This window comes from Trachurus trachurus (assembly GCF_905171665.1).
Source record: "Trachurus trachurus genome assembly, chromosome: 7".
NCBI lineage: Eukaryota > Metazoa > Chordata > Actinopteri > Carangiformes > Carangidae > Trachurus > Trachurus trachurus.
The window spans coordinates 23,511,053-23,525,719 of NC_139901.1; the positions used below are offsets into that span (position 1 = coordinate 23,511,053).

Consider the following 14,667-nt stretch of genomic DNA (forward strand, 5'->3'; position numbering starts at 1 on the left):
GTAAACATGTGGAATAAGATACTGAACCATTGAGCTAGTCTTGATAATGGAAAAGATGCTGCCAAGGATCCCAGAGCAGATGAGCAGCTCCCTCTGCTGGCGCAGATGAAGATGGATGTGGTGTAGAACCACCGGCAGCAAAATACTGCGAGACTCTGAGGGAAGAGAGAGAAAAAGGAAAACAGAGTGAGGATGAGGGTGAAAAATGCTGGATAAACATTAGGTTCACATATATGTTTGTTTTGGTTTCTTCAGAGAATGAAAACATTTTGTAAAAACTTCAGATTTTTCTCACCGGGGAAGAAGAAGAGGCGGCTCTCAACTGTGCGGGCAATGGACTGCAGTTTGACTACATCCATAGACTGGCCGATGTCCACTGTGCTGGGCATGCTCCCCAGGGTGCCCCTGACATATTCGGCAACCTCCTGAACAGTGAACATCTGCAGCAGCTCATCAAAGATATCAGGGAAACTGTTCAACAGCGCTGCCTGAGGGGAAAACACAGAGAACAGAGAGGGATTTTGTAGTGTACATATGGAATATATAAGCAGTTTCAAAGAGGCTGCATTTACATACATAAACACTATTCAAAACATTATAAGCCAACAGACGAGCCCTGAATTTAGCTAACAGTTATCTATTTCCTATCTCTACTTCTTTCTTCTTCTTTGCTCTTGCTTTTAACCCTATGTTTGATTTTTTTTTTTCATTTTTAAAAAAATGTTTGTTTTTATGCTGTTTTATACTGTTCTTTTTAAATGTTTTGTCTTTATGTAAAGCACATTGAGTTGCCTTGGTATGAAATGCACTAAATAAATAAAGATGCCTTGCCTTGCTTTATGAATGTGGCTGGTATCTTAATGTAGGAACATCAATAATCTCAGTTTGTCCAATATCAGCCACAAAAAAAAAAAAAAATCAAATCTATCCTCACTACTCGACAGTTACTATATATCATCATCCTGTCTGAGCAGCCTGGTGTAGGCTCAGCTTCTATTGCACTGTTGAACCAACACAGGGGGGCGCTGTGACTTACTGAGATGGACGAGAGCCCCAGAGCGTGACCACAGAGAGGCATGCAGCTGGTCACACCCCTAAACTGTCCAAGAGCAAGCCAAGGATGTGGTAACAGTATGGGGGGGTAGGTGGGTGGATAGGTGGGTGGGAGGTAGAGGGATTGAAGCATCAATCACAGAATGTACAGAATGAAAGGTGGAAAAAGTAACGAGAATGAGACGAGAAACAAATAAAAAAGTAATCAATGAAACATGAATTCAGACTTAGATGACGAATAAATGAAAAAAACATAAAATCATCTATGAACAAAGATAACGTGGTGACATGCGGCGTCAGAGCAGCAGACAATGAACCCTTCTCTGGCGTGAGGTGTGAACTATCTGACCTGTGTGAACACCAGGTTCTCCGAGCTGCGGCTGTCCAGGCTCAGGACGAAGCGAATTGACTGGAAGAGCTCCTGGATGCTCGCCCTGAACTGCTCCTCCTCCATCCCACAGGTGGCTCTCGAGTACAGGATACGAGACTGGACGATGAACTTGAACAGGTACTCCAGGGCCTGTGGCAGCACGCAGATGGAGACATGCAGTCAGCTAAGCTAAGGTACAGTACACGTCATATTGTACAAGCAGCTCCGTAACATAAAATAAACAGGAAGCGCCGGGATGGATTTGTGGTTGAAACTCCATACACGGAGGAAATGTTACAGAATATCTCTTCATGTGATCTAATCACAGAGGAAATTCAGAAACCACGTAGAAATGTTGTAATACGTCAATATCTGCTGCGGTTTTTCTGAACTTCCTTTCATAAGCTTTTCTCTCAGCAGGCAATTTGCATCCCGAGGCCTCATACGGTGTCACATTACTCCTTATCAGCCCTTCTGCTTGACCATTTCTGTACGTCTTACTAATTAATCCCAGTAGAAGGAGCCCGGACATCCTCGATTCACTCTGCTACTCTGAAACTAAACCAGAGAGAAGTTGTGTGTGTGTATATGTGTGTGTGAGCTTTGATACTTTACCCTCATGGCTTCCTGGATGTGGTCCTGTCGCACGACCTCGGCCGAGCGATCCATGTACCACTTCAGACATCGAATCAGCTCTCTGCAGAAACGGTGAGAGTCGATATCACATTCGGTTTTGTAATTTTCATGTTCACTGAGAAGAACGGAGTAAATGTTTGTCGTACTTGTAAGCCAAAGCCCCGGCAAAGTGGTTTTGGATGTAGGCGTCCATGACGGGTCTGAAGTGGTAGAAGCGGCTATCCCTGAGTAGATTGATGATGAACACCTGAACACACGTGTATATAAAGACGTTATCCCTTGTTTCCTGCTGCTTCGAGTCACAATGCATAATTTAATTTACGAGTACAGTTGTGCCACTTTAAATTTCCTACCAGTGACTGGAAAACCAGCGGTCCGTATTTATCAGTGTTGTCATCTAAAAGACAGAAGAGCGTATCCAGGACATCTCGCAAGAACTGTGAGGGAGAAAAAAAAAAGAAACAACACTCAGCACAACCGTCACATGAAAGGCCTCGCTGTTGACTAAAATAGAAACAAAGGGTAGCCCCTTCATCCGGAAAACATGGCAGTGAGTCCTTTCTTTGAATTCTGTTAATGTGACTTACACACTGTTGGACACAGTAACAGATGTTTGACTTGAATTATTTGTGAAAACGCACTGTAAATCAAAATCATATGAAAAACTTAAAGCTGTATTGGCTCAATACCTAATCTGATCACTCAGTATTTATTCATAATATTAGATGATAAAGTCACACTTGAATTTCATCCTAGAAAACTGAAAATATCTTTGCTTTCTCAGCCTAAATGCTGCAAGAGAGGGAATCTAAATATTTAATGCAGTGTGTAGTCGAAGAAACCTGCTACATCACACTGCTGCACTCAGGGTAAATATTTTCACATTTTTCACATTATCAGATAAATTATCTCAACACAGTGACCTTGACAATCTCCTCTCCGCTGATCTGACGCAGTCGACCAAGTATGTCCAACACCCTGTCTGGATGTGCCTTCCAGTTGAGAAGAGCCAAAAGGTCGACTGAAAAGAGAAGAAAAAATCAAACCGGGTTTAATTGAACTGAGCAGGAGGTGAAAATATATGAAGAGAGCAGCATACGGCGTTAGATTACCATTTTGTGTGAGTTTGGTGGAGCAAAGTATCGTGGAGACCCAGAAGGTCTCTTTAGGGCTTCTCTGGAAGGGCAGGTTGGCGGGCAGGTTGGGGCAGCTGTTGAAGTCCTCTTTACAGCAGGGCAGACTCAGGTACAGACCCTGGTTACTGAAGGTGGCATTTTCATCACACTAAAGGGCGGACACACGGGGGTCAGAGAGGATTCGTTAAGACTTTGTGGTTACAGAAGCCTCAGCTGCTGCAGGAGGTTGGAGAGCACAGACACTTTTCACTGGTAAAGTAATCGTCCTGAGCTGCTTCTGACCAATAAACAATCTGGATGTTCACTCCATGATCATATGCATCCTTCATATGTTTTATCTCATATCATTATATGATAAAATATATGATATAATAGCATGTTACGTCATAATAACTTAGCATACTCACATAAAATTACCCCAAGCCATAGATTCCTTCACAACAAACTGTGGCTAAAGCTAGCTAGCTCTACTCCTCTTTTTTTGTTTGATTTCTTGTAGCTTCTTGTGCTGTTCTTTCTTTTCAGACTGTTCTTGTCTCCAGCTAATTGTTGGGTATTATCATTTTTATTCTGTGTTTTTTTTTTTTTTTTTTTAATTTCCACTCAACATGTAAAAGCCCAACTAACGACAGGTGTCGAAAACTAAAAGTAGCTCTTTGTGAATCACATTTGTTAGATGATCCTATCAAATAAAATAAGAACTAAACTAAATTGTTACTTTCCACATGTTACAGCATAGTAATTATATTTTAACATTATTATGTTACGAACACATAATGCTAGCATAGTAATAATGACAGCATGCAAAACTGACAGGGATGTACAGTAACGTGTACTTCCCAAACCCGGCTCAACAGCAAATGTGGAGCTGTTTTATGCTAAAAGTGAACCTGTTTACATGGGCATCAGCATCCAGGTAATGATTTGAGATTCCCGGTGCTTCATTTTTTAAATCCTGGTTTCAGAAATCTGGATGAGGCCCTATACCAGTTTAAAAAAAACCTAGAGTAGTCCAATAGAAACCAGGATACTGTGGTGTGAAAACATCTTAACCAGGTTTCTGAACCACTTTCAAATGATTAGACCAAATGACCACATGACCAAGGGATACTATAATAATAATAATTATAATACTAGCACTAGTGCACATGTAAACACACTTGAGATACAAGTCAGTATTAATCATCTGCTTATAGAAATCTCTGAATACTCTTGGAAAATAGTATGAAATATGGTTTATCAGTATGACTCCAAGGGCTGTGGTCATTTTGTAAAATCAGGGGACGGAAAGTGAGGTGAAGCTTGTAAAGGCTGACAGTAGCCTATGGACAAAACACCTGGTATGATACTGTTGGATAGGTCATCCACAGCTGCACGTTTCCTGGATGATGGGGAGCAGAAAAGAAAGGATGGCACACGGCACAACATTCACATGTTGTCAGAGTCAGTGTCAGAGAAGATGAAGCTGACTCCCAGGATGCCACCGAAACAACCTACCCACAGCTCGGACACTTTTAATGTAATCATCACAAGGTGCAACTAAATGTGTCTTTAAAACCACTTTTTATGTCGAGTCACTTCATCAGGGGGGAAAAAACCACACATGATGTATCAATGTGTGTTAAAGCTGCTCATACCTTGTATACATAGAGCTCATGGCTCTCATCTGACAGTGTGGTCCCATCTTCTCTCATCAGGGGCGTGAAGGCAAAACCAAACAGTTTTTTCTCTCCTTTGTCTTTAGCTGAAAGAAGACACATCATACTAACATGTATTAGGCTGTGTATCTCCTCTGCACAAACCAAAAGAGTGCAGGTCTGAGTGTGATTCGATATGTCCTCATGAACGCATGTACTGAGGGATGGCTGCCACTGGGCTGCATTACTGACTCACTGGAGCAGTGTCTGAACTCGAAGCGTAGGTGGGACCCTCTGAAACGATCTATGGGAATGGGCAGCTTGACCATCTCACTCCAGCGAGGGCCGTTGTTGTGGTAGAGGACAAATGAGCGATATTCGCTGGCGTTGGGCTCCCCGCTGCCCAAACTGATGCAGTCCTGAGGAGAAAAAAAAAACGCAGGAAGACGAATTTTAGTGACATAAGCAGTTCCCCAAATGAATGTGTGGATGGAAAGAAGGAACATTACACTCATCATGACTCAGAGATTTATCATATGGTGCATAATATCTCATGTAAATATGCATCATACTTTGAGCGTGTCCCCGTCAGCGTAGAGTACATAGAGCGTGACTTCGATGTTCTTTTGGACGCTCTTGCCGCCTCTCTCAAACTCCCCCCGCTCTAGGGTCAGGTACAGGTCATTACGTGTATCACCTGAGGTAATTACACAGGAGAGACTTTAGTTAAATCCACATTTCACACATTCAAGTCAAATCTCTGCCCAACAACTGTCCGTTGTAAGTCTGAAAATGTTCGCCAAATTGGTTGAACACACATTTAAGATTGACTCACTATATGTCATGATGCAAATTCAATTCCCTCCAGTATCATTTCAGCCGCCCACCCCCCAAAGCTTGACGTTCAATTTTACCAACAACAGCTGGACATCTCAGAAATTCCCAGACCATGATTACAAACACGTCTCCTCCCTGGCAATGTTAATAAGTACATGACAGCCGCTGCTCTACAGATGAACTGCGAGTGGTCAACATAAATTAAGCCGCTGTGCAGACTAAGATGTGCACCGCACGTCGTTGTTCTTGTCAATGAGAAATGACCCCGCTGAGCTGTAATACACCGTAGCTCATGACTGGCTCAGCACCTTTTGTGAGGTCAGTGTTTAATGGAATAAATATCAGTGGCAACAGTGGAGGAAGATATTGCAGTTATTTATACAATCAGATTATAGTTATTTATATCCAAGTCATTTCCTTGGGGATAGATGAGTCACAAGGAGTGATATTGGGCGGTATTTCAGGCTGAGAGGAGAGGAGAGGAGAGGAGAGGAGAGGAGAGGAGAGGAGAGGAGAGGAGAGGAGAGGAGAGGAGAGGAGAGGAGAGGAGAGGAGAGGAGAGGAGGAGGATAACATGCTCATCAGACACCAAGCACAGCAATGTTAGCTGATGAAATATATGGAAATAAACACACACCTCTCTCTTTCTCTCTCTTTGAATTATCTTTGAAGACCTCTGCTCTTTATATTTTGCACAATCCCTTCCCTAAATCTTGATCTCACAACTTAAAGAGTTTCCAAAATACCAGTCCTTTAAGTATTAAGATTGTTCACTTTAACAGAAATCGTACTCCATTATACTATTACACTGCTTTTTCTGTCAAAGCCAAACGTTTGGTAATTTTATGTTATCCATCCAGTGTGTTAAATGTGAAATCCTCATCCGAACTCTACTTAAACACACTGCTTGAGTGAATGTACTTATTTACTCACCATCACATGCTGTGAAAGTAATGTATATTTGACTCATAACCCAGCCCACTCCCCTGCTAATTCTGTTTCCTGCTGTTTTCTTCTATACAGTCTTTAAGCACCATCCTCACCCCTCACTCCCATCTCTCTCCTCCTTCATCTGCATCCTCTGAACCCTGATCTGCCCGTTCCAGTGCTTTTCATTCCTCCAAGCCATCTGGCCTCTGCTCTCCAGCTCCTCCCTGACCCTCTCCGTCCCAATTACTGCCTATACTGCTCTTTGCCTCCTTACCTGGCAGGATGACATCTGGGAAACCCAGTTTGCGTGTAAGTGCCAGGGCCCTGTTGAACACAGCCTGGTTCTCCCGTCTGATCTGCTCCAGCTCTCCCCGCAGCAGCTGCAGGGAAATGATGAGGCCTGGGGGCAGAGGGTGGTTGTGGGTTGGTGTGTGTGTGTGTGTGTAAAAATGGGGTGGGAAGGACAAGTGAAGAGGTGTGGGGTTGTAGGAGGGAGAAAAAGGAGGGAAGACAGGAGGAGGAGGGAGGGAAAGAGGAGTATTTAAGGGACGTTAGTCAGAATGTGGGGGAGGAGAAGACAGACAGGAGAGTGGATGGAGAGACGTGATCGAAGCCAAGGAGAACAGAGGGAGGGAGGAGAAACAGGGTTGTGGAATTACGCAAAGAAGCAAAGAAAAATACGGGTACCACACAAATCTAGTGACAGATTTCTGGGAGGCATGAGTCATAACGTAAAGTGTGACTCGCTTATAAGAAGAGAAGTAATAGGGAATTGACAGAGCTCAGCCTCAAAGCAAGTCCAATTTTTAAACTTCCACTCAGATGGATTGTTTACAAGCAGAGATAACCAATATCTTTGGTTTATCTAACCCACTGGCTGAGCTGCTGCTTCAGATCCAATATGTTTTCTCCTTCAGGTGGTTATTATTGCACCAGCAGAGGTGAGCAACCAATCTGTAATTAAAGTGATTTTAATTGGACAGAATTTTAATTGTACAACCACCTTCAGATAAAATGATTAGATGTGAATGCCTGTGTTTGGCTAATCCAGTGAATTAAAGGAACTGCTTTGCATTTTTAGGAAATAAACACATGCACTTTTATAAAAGAAATCGTGTCTCAATCAATCAAATAGTCAATCAAGAGAGAGGTAACAACAATTTTTCAATCGGGTTAAGTCTTAAACAAAAATGCATGAAGTTGTGAATATTATTTGGTGGTTTTCTAGGAGAGAAAAAAAACAAAATTTGTCATCAGGTGTATATTTGGCAGCCCTGTTCCAGTTCTTGCGGAGAGAACATAAATGTCTTGTACTTGCTCTTAAAGTATGAAGAATACAAGTTACTGCATCAGTCAAGAAACAGTCTTTCAAAATCATCTCATGGCACTTCTCACCCAACCCGTCACAGTGATCAAGACTGTATCACGATGAAGGATGTCTAATTTCCCTTTATGAGGTATTGAAAGGATGGTTCACACATATTACACAAAACATATTCTCTCACTTACCCTCAGGGGGTAAATGGTTTCTCTGAATCATCCGATCACAATGCACAGTTTTTTTTTCTACTTGGAACTACTTCCTACCAAGGAAATAGTTCCTATAAAAAAAAACCTGTGACAGTGTGCTCAGCGGATTAGCCACAGTAAACTGGGACACTGTTTCTAGAAAGAGATGCTGATGTAGAATTTTAAATGTTATTTTCACTGTTTTGAGCAACACAAACAGAAAATCCATTCATCTCCAAATCTCAAAGTTGGGTTTCTGAAAATCTAAGCAGAATACCACTGAGGCTGTATTTTGTATTTTAATTACATGTCTTATTATGGAGCAAATATACATCCATCAGCATCCATCCTATTTGCTCCTCTGGATAAAAACATAAACAACTAACTTTGACTGTCTTTTGACTTTTATTGTCTCTAAATTCTCACTACAAAGGAAAAACATGTGAAAGTTCAATACCAGGAGACCAAACACGCAACAGATCTGCAGAGGCGACATATTTACCGTAGTTGGTGCTGGGAGCAGAGTACTTGGTGTTGGACTTGCGGATGATGTTCTCGTGTATTTGGTACCACTCGTTCTCATTGTTACATCTGGAGAGAGAAGACAAGCGGGTTGGTGCTGTTAACAGCGCACCCATTAGCGGGTCCAGATGGAGGGATCAGGACTGTGTGCATGGGGACTATATGAACAGCATGTGTCCCAGAGCCGATTTCCTCCTGGAGAAAAGGTAGCAGCAGGGGGAGGTGCTATCAAGCAGCACATTAGCCCAAATGCACAGCACACTAAGCAAACCTGACAGCTAGCTCTCTACCAGCCTTTTTCATTACTGTGGGCCCGTAGGCCCCTGGGAAAAGCATGGGGAACTGCACAGACTGGAGCGTTATAGGAGCCGACAGTTTGGAGGCAGCTCAGCACTGAATCACTGCTTGCTTTTTAAAGGGAAGAGCTGTGCGCCTCAGCACAGAAATCCAATAAAAAAGACAGCCCTCTATTCTAGAAATCTTTATTTCACACCAAAGATGTGTTGTTATCCTGGAAAAACCATGCAAGAGAAGTCTAAAATATCTAAATGGCTACATGTGTGAACGACCTCCGACCCAGAGCGGACGCCGAGGAGGACGGCATTAACACAAAGAGACACTCCAGCCGTTGAGTGACAGGAGAAAAATGCTGAGCTCGATGTTACTTTCCTCCATCCTCTAACTTAGCTAATTTATCCATGTGTCATCTCTCTCAATCTCTTTCCCTCTCATCCTCTGTCTCTCCTTTCTTCACTGGGTCGGCTGGTGCACAGGAGAGGCTCTCTATGGCACAGCCTAACAGAAGCAGCCAGATTCACAACACGCCAAGTGCCCCATCACCGGCCCGGGGTGAGCAACCATTGATTTTCCAGAGGACACTTCATTATCATTCTGGTCAAAACACACCAGGCATCAACGCTGAAGCACTACGTTATCATGCATGACATTTGCAGAACATTTACACACTCCCACCCCACTACATAGACACTTAAAATTTTCCAAAAGAACACAAGCCATGTGTCTACTAACAAGGCAATTACACAGTCATATGCATACCAAACAATGTTTCGCAATAAAGTTTCAGAGGGATTTATGATCCAAGTAAATAAATGGAAGAAGAGCTTCACATCTACACTCACGTGTAAACTTTGAGCACAAAGTCCTTCTCCTCTTTGAGGTCTGTGATGGTGTGGAAAACATCACTCATGGCAAGCACAGCACAGCCATAGGGCCGTCTGTACTGCACGTGAGGAGGGCCTTTCTTTGAGTCATTCAGCAGCATACGACCTGGACAAAAAAGCAGAAGAAAAAAAACGTGTATTATTCATAAAAAAAAACAAAAAAAACAAGCTGTCATTAAACATGCATTTTGGACACTGCGCTGATTTACCAGTTCTTATGACATGTGCAACAATGTAGAGGTCTCTCTTCAAGTCTTTACTGCTCAGGTCCTGAAGAGAAATAGGAAGCCAAGAGAGATGTCAGTGCACAGTTGAAATACAGGCTTTTGGTATTTGTAAGCAGAAGGAGCAGGGACGTCACCGTGAAGAGAGCGCACAGACGATCAATCTTCTCTGGATTCTTTGGTCCTCCGTTTTTGTTCAGTTTCACCATGAACTTCTCACTGCAAAAAAAAAGAAGCCAGGTCACAGTTTCGCTCAGTCAACCACAGAGCGCCTCAATCAACAACAGTGGCCGCGTGTGTAGACATGTGCGAGCCCCCTTGCATGCATGCGCACGGCAACAGTACGTGCTGCAGGTCAACTCGGGGCTGTTATCTGTTCAGATTCCTCCGTGTACCTGATCTGTTTGGCCTCGCGAGTGTCGTACAGAGAGAAGAAGACGTCTGCATCCTCGCTGATACTGTTGTAAGTAAAGCTCTTCAGATTGATGAAGAGATGGTGCGACACGGGGACACGGCAACCGTCACCATGGCGCTGTCTCGTGCTGTCACCCTGGGAACGAAGAAGAAAGTGACCGCTAACAAGACAGGTCCTTACTGCGAGCGAGGCCAAGTACCTGCCATTCTGTATATAGATAAGCTTATTTAACAGATCAATGGCAGCAATGCAAGGGGGTGAATAATTCACTGGTGCACTGTATGTTTCAATCTGTCACAAGTGCATGCTATTTACAGTAGTCTGAGTAGACATACTTGGCGTCATCAAAATAAAGAAATGATGAATTAGTTATGAAGAGCTGCAGCTGTACGTGTGGTTAGAGGCTGCAGGGATCGTGTGCAGTGATCATGGCCACCCAATGCATTTCAGCAAATTAGTCTTTCAAGGTAAATATTGAAGGAATACTTTTATTATTATTTTCAGATACAGTGACTTGTAATTTTGCAATTTCTGCCTTTAATTCATATTTACAGGGCTCGGTGAAGCTTCAGTGTAACAGGTCTTTAACCTGGTGTTCCTGAACAAATAAAATGAAGTGGACTCTTCTATGCAAAGTGCTCTACTGTACCATTTGTGCATACATTTGGGCATATGTGGTCCCAGTGGGAATCAACCCTCACATCCTGGCAGCAGCGGTGTGAGTTTCTTATGGAGCATAGCGGTGACACCTTGTAATTAAATTTAATACCTAGAGATTTTAACCCTATGAATTCTTATTCTCCGTGTGATGAGAGAAATCCCCAGATCACCAGGATTATGAGCAACAATAGGAGTCTGTAGGAGAATAGGCAAAATGTACTGTTCCGTATTTGGAGGAGAAACATAAAATGGGAGTTGAAGAGACAGACAAGAGTATGAAAGGTTTGGATGAATTTGTAAACAAACAGGTCTGCAGAGACTGTACCTGATTTGTGCTTTGCTGACCACAGTGTCTGCTGGATACGTGCTGTAAAAGAGTGAAGTTCAAAGGAAAGATGTCAGATCAGTCGGCCCATTCTTTATTCTTCCCATGCAGCGTTGTGTTATTTAATTTATAGCAGCTTGAGACGCACGCTGCCTGAGCAATGCATCGGCTGAGGCTTCAAATCTGACAAAATGTCAACCTACGTACGTTGCAGAGTGGCTATACTACTGTTCCTGTGGTGCTAAAAGAAGCCCACATGAGGCAAAACGTGAGCATGTGGGAGAGGAGAGGACAAAGCCAGTATCGCCCACACACACCTCTCTGCTCAGCAGCCTGAAAGAACTCCTCTACTCCCCTACCTGAAGAGGTGCCAAGGCCTTATGCCCTGCCAAAAACAAGCTCACTTTCATCGACAGAGTCAGGAGGCTTTTTGGCAAGGAGGAGCTACGCTGTTGTTTCTGGACAGAGCATTTAGTGCACAAACATTCTGCGTGCAAAGCTGAGAAACATGGCAATGGGATAATGGGAGGCTGCGGGGCAGTTGGAAAGTGTTTTGATCAGCATATGGAGCTACAACAACTAACCAGAAAGGATCCCCCTCCTAGATAACTGTCTCCAGCAGCATTACATTAGATTTCGTAACATCTGTGCTGTAATCGCATATTGCTAAAATTAGATCTGCTACAGAAAGTCTCCTCTTTCTCTTCCTCACTCTCTCACTCTCTCACTCTCTCACTCTCTCCCTCTCTCCCTCTCTCTGTGTACAGGTTTGGAAGTCCCACATCGCTACAGCCAAAATACATCTGAGACATTATTTATTTATGGAAATATATCCCCCAGTCTGGTTGGAGGTTTAGAGCAACTAAGACTAAAATATGTAATTTATTTGGGAAAAAATAAATAAATTAAAAATTCATCATTCATTCATTTTCCCGTCGCCTCACCTGGCCCTGTCACTTTGCATTATGTCTGCTTTGCTAGCCAGCAATCACGCTTGTGAGAGTCACGTTGATGCAAGAAGAGGGACACACTCAATATGGCGGTAAGATAAGCATAAAGAACAGGTCACATGAGGCAGTTCCAACAGCTGACTCGTGCGCTCTCTTGTGAGTCACCTTCTTATGGATGATTTGATAATCGGTACATTCACACATCCCTACACATCCAACGTCACGTTCGTATATGTATAACCAGGCTGTGCAACAGAAAAAAAGAAAAAAAAAGACGCACACAGCGGACACAACAGCTCATTGTGTGTAAAGACAGCATCATTTGAGTCATCGCTACAGATACAGAGAATGCATGCTGCAGGGAGGGATATATACAATTGCATTTTAATCATCCAAAGAATACACATTCACTTCATTAATTTAATCCATTTAATAATTCAGGGAATGGACTTGTACTGCACACACTCGTTCTAAAATAAAACCAGCCAACATACCAGTTTGTATAGCTCCGATACGCTGATCTGCTCTGGATCCACCATTTCAAACTCTTTTCTGGGAACAAGGTCTAAGCCAAGGTGCCTGGAGAAAATAAGACCAGGGATGTATCAGAGAAAAAGAGAGTAAAAACAATGTCATATTACAAAATTCAAATGTTTATCAGATGTGAAGCTCTATACAGCAATTGCAGGTTGTTTTATTTTTTGTCTTATTCAACTATGTACAGTAATCTAAGGGTAATCATCAAACTCTCATTTATAAACATTTAATTAAATATTGTACTTATAATTCTGAGGTACTGACACAGCTCACATTCCTGTATAAGCAAAATGACTGAAACAACTAGCTTGGCTACCAGAATCTCAAAAGCAACAAAACAACAACAAAACAAGAATTGCCCGTTTTTACTAGGGTATTACAGTTATGGTGAGTCTGTGCTGGTTGCTTGGCAACTGCTCAAGGCCAAGAAAATACTGGTCGTTAAAATGTTATGTATTTCCTAAAATGTCAAATTTCATTTTTAAGTGGCAATCTCGAAGATTTTCATTTAAATAAGTTACTTTTTAAACCAAACTATCTATCTCTAATGAAATTATACAGAAGTCCCTGCATTTCACAGTTTTATGAAGTGGGTGTCTGGTATGACTCACCCACAAAATCACAGGGGACACGAGTCACTAACACTAAGTTGGTGGCATGTGTTCGTAAAACAAACCTGTAATTACCATGTACGGCCTTAGCTGCCACCACAGATAATGAAACAGACTTCTTCAAGGTCGTTACTTAATGATTTTAAGCACAAGTATCAAATGGTATGAATTCATATAGTAGATTTGCATTGCTCCAACATTAAATTCTACTGAAGCATTGTGTAATATCACTGTTTGTGTCATACAGAACACACACACATGCAGACCATACTGTAAAATAATTGGATTGTCTATTATAATAGGTGTGATATTTGCCTCAGAAATAAAGAGGAGTAAAAACATAATGTAACAAAATGTTAAATACATAATGAAAGTGCCTGCTCTCTCACCAGTGTAACTTCTATTAAAACTGTATAACTGCTCTGTATAACTTTGCTGCAAGCTACAGTTTGATCTATCAGTGACACTGGATGAAATATTCAAACAAGAGACTCCATTTTTCATGGCGACATCCTCACATCCAGTGGGCACTTTTAGATTTGTCTTGTGAATCGTTTTATTCTGACTCCTAAGAATTATTTGGCCTTTTTTTTCCCAACAGTGCTTGACCACTCAACATGATCTGATACTCACAAACCTCCTGACAGAGTCTGTAGGAATAAAGAGGTTAAGTATAGCACTGGAGTAAATATACCCTTTGCTTACTTGCACCATTGCTTCATGTCATGCTGTTGTATACCTTACTGTAACCCTAAATTGTGCAGCCTCGAATCATGGAGTAGCCTACTATCATTCCTGCAGTGACCATGAAATCAAATCACTACAGCTTTCAGGTCAGAGTGTGGCACACAGCACTGACATGCGTGGTGAATGCAATACTAATACTATGCATCTCAGGCTCCACTTCTGAGAGTTAAAACAAATACAGTAAAACTGTTCAAGCATGACACGCACTAATGTTGGCCAATACAGCAATGTAGTTCAAAGAGATTATATGCGTGTATGTTCAAATGTGCAATTGTTCAGTGAATCTTGTACGAAACTGACAGATGGGCCCTCCACATAGAGCTCTTCCTCAGCCGAGCTGGAGCCCTCACATCTTTATCTCTGTTATGGATGCCTGTCACTGCTCGG

At 42.3% G+C, this 14,667-nt stretch overlaps 1 protein-coding gene across 1 annotated transcript in view; it reads right to left on the bottom strand.

Annotated features, from left to right (window-relative positions):
* The window catches only part of LOC310988287 (dedicator of cytokinesis protein 3-like), a gene marked incomplete at both ends in the record, with an annotated part of 48,467 nt that overhangs the window by 15,623 nt on the left and 18,177 nt on the right, over positions 1 to 14,667 (bottom strand). Inside the window, 20 exons of the mRNA XM_083974830.1 lie at positions 28 to 155; positions 296 to 488; positions 1,037 to 1,099; positions 1,403 to 1,573; positions 2,039 to 2,120; positions 2,206 to 2,306; positions 2,413 to 2,496; positions 2,983 to 3,080; positions 3,172 to 3,343; positions 4,833 to 4,939; positions 5,089 to 5,251; positions 5,405 to 5,529; positions 6,874 to 6,999; positions 8,611 to 8,699; positions 9,770 to 9,917; positions 10,021 to 10,081; positions 10,173 to 10,254; positions 10,431 to 10,585; positions 11,436 to 11,477; positions 12,880 to 12,964. Coding sequence (XP_083830956.1) covers positions 28 to 155; positions 296 to 488; positions 1,037 to 1,099; positions 1,403 to 1,573; positions 2,039 to 2,120; positions 2,206 to 2,306; positions 2,413 to 2,496; positions 2,983 to 3,080; positions 3,172 to 3,343; positions 4,833 to 4,939; positions 5,089 to 5,251; positions 5,405 to 5,529; positions 6,874 to 6,999; positions 8,611 to 8,699; positions 9,770 to 9,917; positions 10,021 to 10,081; positions 10,173 to 10,254; positions 10,431 to 10,585; positions 11,436 to 11,477; positions 12,880 to 12,964 — 2,275 coding nt within the window. The remainder of the gene's footprint in view (positions 1 to 27; positions 156 to 295; positions 489 to 1,036; positions 1,100 to 1,402; positions 1,574 to 2,038; positions 2,121 to 2,205; positions 2,307 to 2,412; positions 2,497 to 2,982; positions 3,081 to 3,171; positions 3,344 to 4,832; positions 4,940 to 5,088; positions 5,252 to 5,404; positions 5,530 to 6,873; positions 7,000 to 8,610; positions 8,700 to 9,769; positions 9,918 to 10,020; positions 10,082 to 10,172; positions 10,255 to 10,430; positions 10,586 to 11,435; positions 11,478 to 12,879; positions 12,965 to 14,667) is intronic.